At 36.2% G+C, this 14,425-nt stretch overlaps 2 protein-coding genes across 2 annotated transcripts; one reads left to right on the top strand and one right to left on the bottom strand.

Moving 5' to 3' along the window:
• The first annotated feature begins 670 nt into the window (after positions 1-670).
• LOC125872220 (GDSL esterase/lipase At3g27950-like) lies at positions 671-2,982 on the top strand. Its single transcript, XM_049552931.1, has 5 exons — positions 671-942; positions 1,031-1,222; positions 1,305-1,489; positions 1,796-2,066; positions 2,500-2,982. Exons 1-5 carry the CDS (start codon positions 714-716, stop codon positions 2,754-2,756), a joined length of 1,134 nt encoding a protein of 377 aa, XP_049408888.1. The 5' UTR covers positions 671-713; the 3' UTR covers positions 2,757-2,982.
• Positions 2,983-3,222: 240 nt separating this feature from the next.
• On the bottom strand, positions 3,223-12,754 carry LOC125872219 (uncharacterized). Its single transcript, XM_049552930.1, has 4 exons — positions 10,760-12,754; positions 10,189-10,485; positions 9,677-9,768; positions 3,223-4,451 (listed from the first exon to the last, which is right to left on the bottom strand). Exons 1-4 carry the CDS (start codon positions 11,738-11,740, stop codon positions 3,578-3,580), a joined length of 2,244 nt encoding a protein of 747 aa, XP_049408887.1. The 5' UTR covers positions 11,741-12,754; the 3' UTR covers positions 3,223-3,577.
• Positions 12,755-14,425: the final 1,671 nt, after the last annotated feature.

Below are 14,425 nucleotides of genomic sequence, written 5' to 3'. Positions count from 1 at the left end.
AGTTTCGGTTAAATGACATCAACTTTTCTTCGAAGAAAAAAAAAGGAGGAGGATTGCGCGATATCCCCTCCTCGTTTTCAATTTAATGTCAAAATTTCTTCAAATTTGAATGATATTACTAACTGAAAGTTTTTCATTTCCCTCTCCACCTCTCTATTGTTGTAGTAATATATTAACTACTGCACATTTCAGGTTACAATCCTTGATCTAAAAACAAGCCTGAAAAAAGGGGTGCAGTAACATCCTTATGAATATTACATAGTTCATCACATTTGAGAATCATTAATTACATATTTAATGGGATTCATGGAATTATTAACGACAGAATATTGACTGGATAATCTCATCTATGAGGACTTATACATACGTTTCATTATCGTAATTAATCACCATAGTCAACAAAAGAAAACTCTTAATAAATATAAAACGTGTCAAATGCACCCAACACATAAAACGTTACTTGCATATAGTTCAAAATGCCTTTTTTTTAAAGACCATTCATTCATATTAATAGTTGATAGTTATGCCTACTACCGTTAAAAAAAAAAAAAATTACTTTTGGACATTATGTTAAAATTATAAATGTGATGCATGTCTTTCAAGAGATGCAAGAATTCATATTTAAACGGTACAAAGAATTAAGCAAGCTAAGTCTCTTATATAAACTTGAAGATAAAGGAGTTTGTTACAAAATCCAAAAAACCAACTACACAATGGAGAAATTAGTAACATTGTTAGCATTACTATTATACTTTGGATTAGTTTTTGGAGAAATTAGTAACAAGTGTGTGTTTCCAGCAATATATAATTTCGGTGACTCGAATTCGGATACTGGTGGAAAATCAGCAGCATTTCGTCAAGTGCCCCCACCCAATGGGCTGACTTTCTTCGGCAGTCCCATGGGCAGAGTGTGCGATGGTCGTCTAATCATAGACCTCATAGGTAAAAGTTGTTCGTGTTTGATCAGGAGATCACGAGTTCAAGTTGTGATTGTGTTTTTTTTTTTTTGGTTTTTTTCGTGGTGTTGCAGCGGACAGGTTGGAGTTGCAGTACTTGAGTCCATATTTAGATTCAGTAATGGCAAATTTTAGAAATGGTGCAAATTTTGCAACAGCAGGTTCATCTATACTTCCTGGTGGTTATAGTCCTTTTAGCCTTGAGGTTCAGATTTCTCAGTTTTTACAATTCAAAAAACGGACTATTTTGCTCTCTGATTTATCAAGTGAGTTAACTTCTTCTTGCCTTAATTTTCTACTAATATTTACATTGTATGAGTGTTTATGTTATTGAAATTGTTGATGCAGTTCCAAATAACTCAAAATGGTCTTCCTCCAAAGTCAACATTGCAAATCCACAAGATTTTTCTAAGGCACTGTACACATTTGACATTGGACAGAATGACCTTTCTTATGGTTTTCAACATACCCATGAAGCACAAGTCAGAGCATCCATTCCACTAATCATAGACAATTTTACTCAAGCAATTCATGTATGTTCTTTCTTTTTTCTTAGAGCTCATACACGCAGTTTTCACGAAGGGTGTTCAACTGACCATCCTTCATTATATGTGGTTTTGGTACTGATACTGTTTGCTTTGAGCCTACAGTCCACCACATCCTTAACACGCCTTACTAAGGCATAAGGCTTGTTTTCTTATATACCTAACATCTCCTGTGTTTTGTCCACGTGGGATTTGGCTTAGATGCTACTCATTTGGGAGACAAACATTATCTTTTGACTATTGGATCTCTTTTTTTTCTTACTAATGTTTTGTGTATATACATAATTTGTGCAGCAACTATACTATGAAGGGGCTGTGAATTTCTGGATCCACAATACTGGTCCCATTGGCTGTTTGCCCTACAGTGTGATAGATTATCCATTGAAGCCTCAGGGCTTGGATGGCATTGGGTGCATAGAGAACCAAAACAAGGTGGCTCGTGAGTTTAATGAGCAACTCAAGGACAGGATATTGCACTTACGAGCAGAGCTTCCTCGTGCTGCATTTACTTATGTTGACATTTATTCAGCTAAGTATCAACTAATTAGCTCTGCCAAGGAACAAGGTAATTTCTATTGCTTTGTTAATAAACTCTACTACTCTTTGAATGAATGAACCAAACTGTAACCTATGCTAATTTCCTCCTAGAAGTTGCAGTTATAGGGCCCGCTGCACAAAGCATTCCGGTTCATTTAGAGCCTGTGAAAGGGCACGTACCCTAAGGGGTGTAATGTAGGCAATCTACCTTGATGCTTGCATCACTGGTCGAACTAGTGACTTATAGACAGTAAAAATTCTGTTGACACAATCAATGTGTTTTAACCTACAATACCAGTTAGTAACTATTTTCATCAGGTTGACAATTATGAATGTATATCATAGAGATTTACCTTATGCTACCTTATCAGTGAGCTGATTATATAATATCTTTTGCAATATCAGCACATAGAACTTAAACTAATATTGCCAATTATGATTTGTTTTTTATGGGCAAGCAGGGTTTGGAGACCCATTGAAATTTTGCTGTGGATGGTACAACAATGGTTCTGAAGTTGCATGTGGACAGACAGCTATAGTGAATGGCACAGAGCATGGGAAGGCATGTAGTGATCCCACAAAGTACATTAGCTGGGATGGGATACATTACACAGATGCTGCAAATGTCTGGTTAGCCAAATCAATTCTCAATGGCTCTTTCTCAGACCCTCCAGTTCCTATTGAACAATCTTGCAGTCACTCATCCACCAGAGTTTAACAAGATGTGCTTTGGACCGGCCACGATCATCCTGCAATTTCCAAAATTATTACTGTCATTTATATAGAGCTACATATGTTTTATTTGTCTACCACTGAGACACCAATAAGAACTTTATCAATCTCATCTTTAATGTATGGTCGTTTTAATATGTCATCTGCTACTCCATGTGTCAGTTGTCATATGGTTTGTTACAAGAAAAATGAGTACATGGGATATGATCTGAAGCTAATCGTTTACTGGTACTGCAACAATTATTACACTTCAATCTCGAGCAAATTAATAAGTCACACGCCTAATTGCTACCTCCAACTAGCACAAGTATCAGGCAACTCTGTCCACACAAGCTTGGACAGCTCACTCGGTCATTTCTAGCAAGATTGTGAAAGAAACTTGAAAACCTTGAAGTTCCAACAAGTCCACAGCTTTCTACTTCAACTGATAACGCTGAGATGCATAATGTCATAATCAAACTATAAGGTTAATTTCAGTAACAAGTTCATTGTTACTCGTTCAAGGTAAGGAGAAAGGACATGTTCCCTTTTCTCCAGAACTCACATCAGTATATACTCACGCGACTTTGAGCTATTCATAATTTATGAGAAAAAGTTTCCAGGTAAAGAAAAAGGAAATCTTGAACTTCATGTAACTCCCTGTCTGCACAATATATATACTAAACTACTCTACCTCGACCAATTTTTAGAATCTATACACATCCTAAAACTTTCAGCTCTTTTAACCACTTGGCGGTTGAAGGACTATTGGAGCATGCTTCAAATATGAAAGGTGAGTTGCTAGTAGTATGCAGTATGCAATAGAACTCATTTTCTTGTTTTGGTTTCTATTGTAGGTGACACTTGTGAGCCACCGCCACTGCCGCCACCAAGAGCTGCTGCAGCAGACTCCACATGAGTGAGAAGATATTCATAGATCTTTTTTCTTATCCTATCGATGGTCTCAGAAGCAATTTTGGGACTTTCATCATCCTTGCTAGAGGAAATCTCATCTAACCAGTCGTTCACACTCTTCAGCTGGGATAACATGCCGGCTATTTGACCATTATCTGATAAAGCTGAGGCATCCACATCAGCATCCAAGAACCTTTCTACAAATCCTAAGAACCAGTCTTGGGACGCTACTCGTAACATCTCGGCTAAGTCAACGGCCTCTTCAAGACCGTCTCCTCTGACCCAATCCGCTGGAGGAGGAGATTTTGGCTTCTGATTAGCAGCTACCCCATCTGTTAAGCGCCGTTGAGATCCTGATGACTGAATCTTAGAACTCATTGTCGGGCGGGGTTTGGCTTGAGGTTTTGCAAGTGTATTTTTGGTTGAGTTGTCAAGGACTAGCATAGGTTGATTGAGAGCAATAGTTTTTGGGCTTGGCAAGGGAGCTGAAAGGGCAATTGGAGTTGAAGTTGCTTTTTTGCTATACACCGAGAACGATGACAGATTGGTAGCCAATGCAGCATTGACCCATAGAGTTGCTTGCTTCCGTTTTTCTGATACAGCCTTAAGTGCTTCTTCAGAAGGGTTTTCTTCATGATCTGATTCTGAACCAGCAGCTGATATGGTCTTGGATAAAGCATCACCAACAAGGTGAACATTCTTCAAGCTCGCATGCAGCGCCAAGAATTGCTCAACAGCAGGCTGTGCGTTATCTTCCTTTGCCGAGGAGCTCAACTCGGAATATGTGCTGAACAATTGAAATTAAACAATCAGCAGTTGTTAGTTTGTGTAATAAAAGAACAACTTCAGTTGATACTCTGATGAAGAAACAAATTGTAGAGATACCACAGTTTGAAAGTTCATAATAAACCCTAAACCGAACCATGGTCTGGAGATTCTGAAAGATGTATATCCAAGTTTATTTTTACCAGCCAACAATAGAAACACCAATGTGGCACAATACTGGCGAGAAAACTCATGGGCAGGGCAGTTCAAAAGGGATATCCAGGATTGGGAGTTAAATGACCTGCAGGGATTGCTTACAAAAATATCAGATTTTATGGTCAACTCTCAGGTGCAGGACAGATTAGAAGCGGGGAGGATCCAAAGATAGAACCTACATTATCAAAAGAGGATATGGCAAATCTATGCTCCAACAAAGAACTGATTGAATAATGGCCACGTAAGCTTATAGGAAAACAGAAATCCCCATATAAGTAATTGGTTTCATCTAGACAACATTGTGTGATGGCTGCCTTACTCAAGACAACCTTAACAGAAGAAGCATTAAGAAAGTGAATAGATGTTATATGTGCCAGGAGGAATCGGAGAGAGCGAGACAGCTGTTTCTTCACTGTACAGAAGCAGCTGACATTTGGAGTATATTTTTATCAGTCTTTGGACTTCGCTGGGTCATGCCTTATAGTATTAGGGGATGCTAATGGAAATCCATCAAAAGAATTGGCAAATGATGTCTGCTGCTATTTTTTGGTGCATCTGGAATGGGAGGAATCGTAGATGCTTAGATGGGATTTCAACTCCTAATCACACTCTTAAAGCTAAATGTCTGATCAATTTATTTAGTTGGTTCAATCAGGCCCCTGTAACTAGTATTGAATTTTCTTTTGGATAGTGTATGCTCCTTAGTTGTTCAGTAAAATTTTGTATATAAGCAGATACTCTTCTGTTGTATATTTTTGCTATGCATCTTCTTGATGCCATTTAATGAAATTCTCTTCATAAAAAGAACTAAGAAAAAAAGAAGAAAGAACCATGGTCCACTATTTGCATAGGATAGCAAAGTTATCCTTATTAAATATTAACCCAACACAAATTGATTTAACTTGCTAATCTGTCTACCATGAATAATTAGAAACATAACTAGAATATTCTACAGAACTATTCCTTTCTTTTTTTCTTGATGAAGTAAATGAATTTCATCCAAAAGCATCAAGAAGATGCAGAGCAACCTGCACGCAAGGGTGTGGCCTAGTGGTCAATGAGGTGGTTGATAACCATGAAGTCTCAAGTTCAAATCCTAACAAAGACAAAAAACACTAGATGATTTCTTGTCATTTGTCTTAGTCTTGATAGACTCAATTAATGATACCTATTGTTGGTGGGAGGTGGCAAGCTATGTTGCTCAGACTCTTCAAAATCGGCAACGGGTGTGTGTCGGATTCTCCATTTGTAGTGCATTTTTGAAGAATCCGACACGGGTGTGGCATTGATATTGAAGAGTCCGCGCAACTTAGGTGGCAAGTAGTCCATGGAATTAATCGAGGAGCACAAAGCAGACCTGGACACCACGGTTATTAAAAAAAAAAAAAAGATGCAGAGCAACCAGAAAAATTCCTTCCTCCAGCATGATTCCCCACATCCAGCTGAAACTTATCCCTTTCTGGCACTTCTGCTGGAAAACCAACATTATTGGCTGGAAGGGCCCATTGGTTGCTAGAAGGGAATATCTCTTCCTTTTTGTTAAAGAGTTACTGTAGTAGCATTAAAAAGGTATGGTCTGTAATTTATAGGTGGAAACTGGGGCCGGTTGGATTGCATTCTTCCCTCCTTTCTTTTACCTTTTTCAGTAATTCCGATTGGAAAAAATCTTCTCAACATTGTTATCACAAAAGGTTCAAGATGACTCAGTCAAGAAGCCCACAACAATGTGGATTCCTTATAATTTTAGAAAACAGACATTACTCTAATGACAAAAAACATTCAAAGTGCATGAAAATCAAATCATATTAATCTCATATCGTTTTTCTTTAAAATCTATTCATGTCAGAATTCAAGCACCCTGATTGAGAAAATGCAACTGCTAGGCATGAATAAGAAAGTTATAGGTATTGACTCCAGCTTTTACTAACATGTAAACTGGAAATTGAAGCCACAAAGATCAAACCAGAAATAATTTCTGAAAATTGCACGGCGAAAGATCTGTGGGTGGCCACTTTTCTCATTCAATAAGAACAAACTTTGGTATCCATACAAGTTAGTAAACGATTTGGCTTCATTATCTGAGAGTATAAATCTAGTGAGACACATTTCAACGGGCTGTCATAAGAATGAAGATAACATGCTAAACTTATCCAACTTATTTGAAGGGAAAATAAAATTCTATTTGAACCGACTCTGAAATACATAGGCAAGGTCAGAAAAGTTTATCTCCCAGGAAGTCATCCTTAACACTTTTGAAGGAAGAATTAACTGATCAACAACAACATACCCAATGCAATCCCACAAGTGGGGTCCTCTGTGGAGTAGAGAGGTTATTTCCGATAACCCTCGGCACAAAAGAAAATAAGAATTCAAGCACAAATCCAAGAAAATAAGAGCAAAAAAAAAAAACTATTATACAAAGCAAATGAACAGATAGTAATAAGCACCAAAGAACAAAGAAACTAAGTAATTCCTAAATATCAGTTATATATGATACTTATTGTAAATGGGAAGCTCCTAAATCCGAAGTTGAATTACCAAAATGTCCATCAAAAGTGAAGGAGAATTTTACCCCTCAATCAAATAATATCATTCCTACACTAATTGTGCACAAAATGTAAATATACATTTTAATGATCTTATTAAGCTATTGAACATCTGTTTATGTACACAATGCATATAGATATGGTAATTAAAGTCAGAGCATTGATTCTTGCCATCTTCAATGATATATTAATTACTCATTTATCAAGATACTAAACATCTTTTCATATAAACAACATACTATCCTTCTTTGAGTACAAGTTGGATTTTATTGTAATTTTAAATCCATTTATTCTTCTTCGAATATTTGTCAAATTTAAACAAACCATCCTACTTTTGAATACTCTGGTTGAAGATATATATATATATATATATATGAGACAACGAAACCCCGCAGCCGCTATGCTTTGGGTGCGCATAGGATAAAAACCTCGCTCCTATGCAAAAACTTGCAAACCACACAAGAGAGGTAACCCGCACTAGCCCGGAGCGACGTGCTCGACCCAAAAGGCAAACCCCTTGCTTTCACTGGCAAGGGGTTTCAAACTTGAGACCTCCAACATGGAAGTCCCAAGCCCAAACCACTGGGCCAAAAGCATGGTTTTGCATATATGTATATTCTTCTTTGACATATTCATACCATTAGAGGTTAGAATATCTTAATTAGCTTCACATATTTCTTGCTTGATGGAAACTGCACAGGCTTGCTGTTTTGAATTTTATTTAATGAATGAAATGTAAATGGTAAAATTAATAATGTAAATTTCATTTCCTATTTAATAGCTCGACTTCTTAAGCACTTAGAAGTTAGAAGTTTATAATAATGACAAGGGGTAAAAGTGCAAAATGCGTACCCAAAGACTAGTATTAACAATAAGGAGCAGAGAGGAGTCTAGCCCCTGCCTCTCCGGCTCTCCCACATGAAGCGCCACAACACTCAGCTACCTACTAACCTTCTACTCTAATTTTCAACATTCCTATCTAGGATCATGTCCTCGGTAAGTTTAAGTTGTACTATTTCTTATTTAATCACGTCCTCATGTTCTTCTTCGGCCTATCTCCTATGTTGCTTGAACTCACCAAAAATGTTGTTGCACCCGTGTCGGATCTCAAAAAATGCACTTTCTTTTGGAGAATCCCACACACACCTGTCAACATTCCTAAAAAGTTCGAGCAGCATAGCCTACCTCTATGCCTCCTAACTTTTATTACTCAATCTCTCACACCTCCTTACCGGCACATCGTCGCACCTCCTCTTCACATGCCCGAACCATGCTAAAGTACTGAAGGCACGTCAAGAGTCTTATCTGCAAATATATTCTGGCTAATTCAGTTGCATGCAACTGTCCTGCTTAGAGTCGATATCCTAAACTGAAGGGCAAAAATCATGCATATGAACTGAAGCTATGACCAATTCCCAAAGGAGTAAGGTTGCTGAATAGATGAAAATAAGCTAATTTGAGATATGCAGTTGTAGTTGTCTAACCATAATCAGACACCTGACAGTCCCTTTCAGCAACTAGCCCTCCACCTATACGGTATGTGACGAAACTGTTCACTTGTTGTATTTTAGGCAAGAAATGGAAAATGAGAAATTGACAGTGAACTACTCTTACCTAAAAGAGGGTATCAGGTAACTGAAGCTGTTATCTTAACAATTCTGTGGTCCAGTTTACCACCCACAAACACTACCCACAACAGGCAACTAAACACAGCATCACGTTAATAAGATGATCAAGATTTTAAGCACATAGTCCCATTCAACTAAACTCGTGGTGCAAATGCCACATCAAAATTGCATACCCATATCGTATGACAGTGTCATTAGAGCTAGCTTTTGGGGTTGAGTTAGGCTCAAGTCCCATATCTTTAATGTTGAATATAGTGGTACTTTTCACTCATGCTAAGCTCATCCAAAGAAGTCCAACATTGGTAAAGGGATGGAAAATTGGTCTCCTTATATGGACTTGGACAAACCTCCCCTCATGAGCTAGCTTTTGGGTTGAGTTAGGCACAGGTGCCAACTCTAAATTGTTGGCAACTGATTATACAGAATATAGCAACGTGTGCAGCCATATTTGATATAACCTGAATCTTTCTCAGTTGGCTCCAACATTACAAAATGTAGGAGCACTTGATATCCAGCCTAACTCTTTTGATTTGTTTTTGGTGCATCCACGAGGTCCCTTTTGATTAGTTTTTGGTGCAGTCACGAGGTCCCTTTTAATTAGTTTTTCGTGCATCCACAAACTCCCTGATTGTGTAGATTGTCTTTTGCAGAGAACCATTTTTAGGTTTTATACAACTCGCAACATCAATAAATATTACCTTATCAACACACACACACATGCTGCTTAGCTCAAGGGTCTTAACTTGAAGCGAATAAACTGATTTCAGCAACATAAAATTCACCTTTACTATGCCACTCAAAAAGAAGTACCTTAAATTCCTACTATCCAAACAATAGGAAAAAAGAAGCAGGACTACCTTAGACATCTGAGTAAGCTTTCAGAAGCCGAAGCCACCTGCATAGCCTCAATGGCTGCTATCTGTGCAGCATCTCTGTGCTTCATGACTTCCTATAACATGAAATGGTATTTTTCAGAGATCAAATAAATAGTCCAATCTCCGATAATACACTTTAAAAAAAATGAGAAAGGTAACAGTGCGAAAATGCACTTTAATTATCCAATAAGAAAAGATTTCATGAGCAAATACATGAGCTGCACATGCCTACTCAAAAATTAAAAACCTTTAAACTGCAGGACCATCAGGTGACTAGAAAAAGTGGGAAAACAGAAAATGCTTTTCAGAAATCTGTAACTAAAGAGTAAATATACTAGGCAAACTTAACTCTGAGACCATAGCATATAAACATGACAAAAACTGCATTAACATGGTTAGAACTGTCTTAAATGCTATATACACGAATAACATTTGAGGAGTGAACAGAGAAGCCATCAAGCTGTAAAGAATGCAAGCACTTCGGAACTGCATACCTTTCCAATCTTTGTGAGAGAAGATGGGAGTGAAGACCAGGCAACATTTCCATCTGCTAAAATTCTATTACTGACAGCAACTTTGACCAAGTCTTGTAAGCCATTATTGACCTCCCCAGGTAGCTTTCTTCCCTTGGATATTTTCTGCTTACTTGATTTATCAGCATCAACAGGCTCTCCATTTGTGGACTTCTTTAAGGATGGATGAGCCTTATTTTCCTCTTTGGATGATTTTGCAAGTTTTTCCCGGTTATCTTCTTTACTTATCAATTTTTCACTAGTTGATTTTCTTGGAACCTGCCATCAAAGCATTCAGATAAAGAGTATCAAAATCTATTAAATGTAACAAGAGTCAAATAAATAAATGACAATTTAAGGTGGCGTGGCTGCTTGCAGAAAACTATCCTGCAAGAATATTGATCAAATTTCACTTCAAAATGTTAAAAACCAATCATAGCCTATGCCCTGAATCATAAAAGGAAAGGTGGATATACATTTAATCAGTTTAAACCAAAGCCCGAACAGTCAGAAACATTATATAACAGGGTAGGGGCGAAAACAGAATACTTACAGAGGTGCTCCTTGGTTCAGGCTTCAAATCATGCTTGTTGACCTTCAATCTGGGACTCTCTCTACTCTTCAAATCCATATTCCCTTCCCAGCTCTTCCTCAAGGCCTTAGGCTCCAATTCAAGCCCTTGAAGATAATTCTTCAATGGATTCCCACCCAGTACTCTCTTCGGTGTTGGACTCGCCCCACGAACAGAACTAGACTTCTCCAATCCAGGTTTAGTTGTTGCTTTCTCCATTCGTTCCAAGCCCTTAACCTTTGCTTGTTGCTTAACCCCATTTGAAAACTTCTCAAAAGAAGTCGGTAATGAATAACAACTTGTAGGAGATGTGGGTATTGATCTTGAGCTAGAAGATGATTTTACTCTCATTAGAGAATCCTTCTTCTCCACTACATTTAATGCTAACTTCGACAAGTGAGACTTTGACCAAGTCAAGGTAGGCTTCTTTTTTTCCACTTTTTCCTCTTTGGTACCACCATTTGATCTAGAAACTGCAGATTTATTATCTTTCACCCCCACATGACTATTACCAAATGCTTTTGAAGGAGACTTAGTTTTATCTCGCGATTTTGAACCAGGAGACAGATTACCATTGTTATTTAGGAAGCCTAAAGAATGAGTTGCTACTATATCTTCAGGAGTTCCAACGCAAGGGTGCCGGCCAGGGACAGGCCTAACCCCTCTAAGGATAGGCACAGGTGAGGCAGCTTCAAGCCTTTCAACATGAATGAACTGACCCAATTGAATCTTATCACTAAGAATAAGATCATCATGTTCATCAGGCAAAGATACATAAGTAGCATGAGAAGAATCTGATACCTTTAGGTAGAACCCTTGGTTAGGAAAAAGCTCCCCACCTGCTAATGCTGGCACAATGCTAACCACTTGCAACAGAGATGACCTATGCTCACCAGCAACTTTCACATCTGTGTTCATATGCTGAAGAAGCTTCAATAGAACACCAGGTACCAAAGTAGCCATTCCCCAAATCTTCAATTAGCATTACCAGAAAAAAGATACCAAATTGAAGAACTTTCAAGATTTCACAAAGGAAATCTAGCAAAAGGGCATCTTTCTCTCTTTCTCCCAATTTCCAGATTAACAAAGAAAAAATTACAGCTAACAACTCTTACTCAAAAGAGTAAAAAGATGGTTCTCCAAGAAGGGTTCAATCATACAAGTATAGTAAAAATGAAAATCCCACAAAACCACTCAAACATATCAAAAAAATCAAACCTTTACAACCCTATTGAGATTCACAGCCAAAGCACCTTTCATTAATCCAACAAAAGCATCCAACTTTCATTGATTCAAGAACTTGTTGCCATTAGTGGTCAAGAGAAAGAGAAAGCCAGAAACCCCAAAAATGAATCAAGAAGAGGAAGGAACAAAATGGGGGCTTGGCATTTATACATTTATTATGTAAAAAAACAAAGTAATAAAATAGTACAGTAGTCCATAAAAAATATATGGATGTATTCTTGTACAGAAAGAGTAGAGCTGAGGAAAAGGGTTCACGGTTAGCATTGATTGCTCAGTACAAAGTAAAAAAAGGCAACTTTTGAAGGGGCATTTTCTTGATTAGTTAAGTGTGAAAGATAAGGAGAGAGAAGGAGAAAACTTGAGAAGTGTCCAAATTGAAAGTGGGCTTCTGAATCTGAAGTGAAGGTCCTCAAAATGGGGTCTTTTTTAGGAGATTAATATAATGGAAAACACAACAAAAATTGATGCCAGAGATGAAGAAATCATCATTCATCACATGATTGATTCATTCCAACTATTCAAATTGGTCCTGCTGACAACAAATTCATTAAATATAATATAAAAAAGAGTACAAAATTAGAAGCATTTTGTAAGTTTTATCCTTTGATAAATGTTCTCTTCTTTTCTTTTTTTCACTTCCAAAGAATAATGCTTTCTGTTGGAATAGGTTTGTTTTTTCAGAGAATATGACAGAGCCCAAAAATTGGAGCCAAAGAGAATCTAACAAGGACATCTTTTTTTTAAAATCTATTTCATTAAATTTTTCTCATTTTTCTTCATCAAGGTTGTGTTTGTGTTTTGTAATTAAATAAAATATTATCTCAAAAATATTTATTTTTAATTTAGACAAACACGATAAAAGATGTAATAGTCGGGTGTCAGGCGTGAGATGGTGGCAATGGAAGCTATGCGGGAGGAGTGTGTAGGAGGTGTCAATAAGTCGAATGTTACTTACGAAACTTATCTTTCTTATTTAGCAATTATTGCTCTTAATTTTCAAGAAACTTAATTTATTAAAGAAAATAATTTTCAAAAATGATAACAACTAAATAAAGATATTTTCTAAAATGCTTTTGTCCATGTCACACAACAACCAATTCATAATGAGTCCAAATAGAATTGAATAATTAAGATCCACAACAAAATTTTAATACTATTAATATATTATCCAATTAAAGTTTTTTTAATAAGAAAATTATTTTACCACTACTTCACTTACTTTCATCGTTAACTATCGTAGTTCACCATTATCACCTATCACCCATTGCCCTTAGGCACAACTACCATCAGTTATCACAATCAATCGACATCTCCCTTAGTCACAATTTACGATCATCAACATTAATCATAATGATCATAATAATCATTCATCATTGATGACAATCATTTTATTAGTCACCAATATATACTAGACTAGACTAGAGTATCACTCATATATACCATTATCATTTATCACTATTATTACTATTATATTAGTGGTAAAATACTATCCAGACATCACTTTCATTGAAGAAAAAAATATATTACATACAGAATTTTTAATAAAGGTATATATATAATTGGGTAGGTCATTTATATAGCATTGGTTGATTGTATAGCAAATGGGTGCATGTGCTAAGGTCATGCTATTGTCGGTTTATAGAACTATATTTTCAGTAGTTGGAGATTCCATACACTCATCTAATTAGCTGGACCCCTTCTCTCTCTCTCTCTCTCTATATATATATAGATATTTTTTCGTCTCAATTTATATAATGTAATTTGACTTAATCGAATTTAAGAAAAAAAAAGAAACTCTTTTGAAACTTATGGTCTCCAATTTCTATGGTTATAAGTCATTTCATTAAAAATAAAATTGATATTTTAAAATTATCATTTTTCAACCGATTAAAAAGTAATATTAAGTCATATAAATTGAAATTGCCGGAGTATTTCTAAGATAAAAATAACTTAAAAGAATGGCATTAAATGTTCATTTCTCGAACTAGCAAAGTAAAAAATAGAGATATCTTCAAAACTAATATGGAGTATTTAATAAGTAAATTGAAAATTACACCAAGTCACTCTAGATCTTGTTCATTTTTTTTCTTCCAAATGTATCAAAATTTATTTGATATTTTATAAAAAAAAAAATTGGGTTGCGTGTACGCCTGCAAATGGTGGGGGAGAAGAAAATGGAAAAGGGAAGATATTATAAATTTTGTATCCACGTGGTGCAAGGTGGAAAATGAGTTTTAAATATATGCATGTTAGGTAAAATTTTAAAAAATAAATACAGCCCTGTCATTTTTATATATTGCATCAGATAATCCGTTAAATTTTTTAAATTATATATGAAATTTATTTTCATTATTTTTATAACGAAAGTTACTTTCTTGATTTAAAAAAATATATATTTTCTTA

The sequence above is a fragment of the Solanum stenotomum genome, chromosome 8 (assembly GCF_019186545.1).
Source record: "Solanum stenotomum isolate F172 chromosome 8, ASM1918654v1, whole genome shotgun sequence".
Taxonomy (NCBI): domain Eukaryota; kingdom Viridiplantae; phylum Streptophyta; class Magnoliopsida; order Solanales; family Solanaceae; genus Solanum; species Solanum stenotomum.
The sequence above is the reverse complement of the archived record's forward strand: the minus strand, read 5'-3'. Positions and strand labels throughout refer to the sequence as shown.

Excerpts from the sequence above, each read along its gene's own strand:
- LOC125872220 (XM_049552931.1), top strand. The coding sequence starts at position 714 with ATGGAGAAATTAGTAACATTGTTAGCATTACTATTATACTTTGGATTA. Across the intron at positions 943-1,030 it reads TCTAATCATAGACCTCATAG|CGGACAGGTTGGAGTTGCAG; the intron begins GTAAAAGTTGTT and ends GTGGTGTTGCAG. Across the intron at positions 2,067-2,499 it reads TAGCTCTGCCAAGGAACAAG|GGTTTGGAGACCCATTGAAA; the intron begins GTAATTTCTATT and ends ATGGGCAAGCAG.
- LOC125872219 (XM_049552930.1), bottom strand. The coding sequence starts at position 11,740 with ATGGCTACTTTGGTACCTGGTGTTCTATTGAAGCTTCTTCAGCATATG. Across the intron at positions 10,486-10,759 it reads CTGAACCAAGGAGCACCTCT|GTTCCAAGAAAATCAACTAG; the intron begins GTAAGTATTCTG and ends CTTTGATGGCAG. Across the intron at positions 4,452-9,676 it reads AGCTTACTCAGATGTCTAAG|CACATATTCCGAGTTGAGCT; the intron begins GTAGTCCTGCTT and ends TCAATTGTTCAG.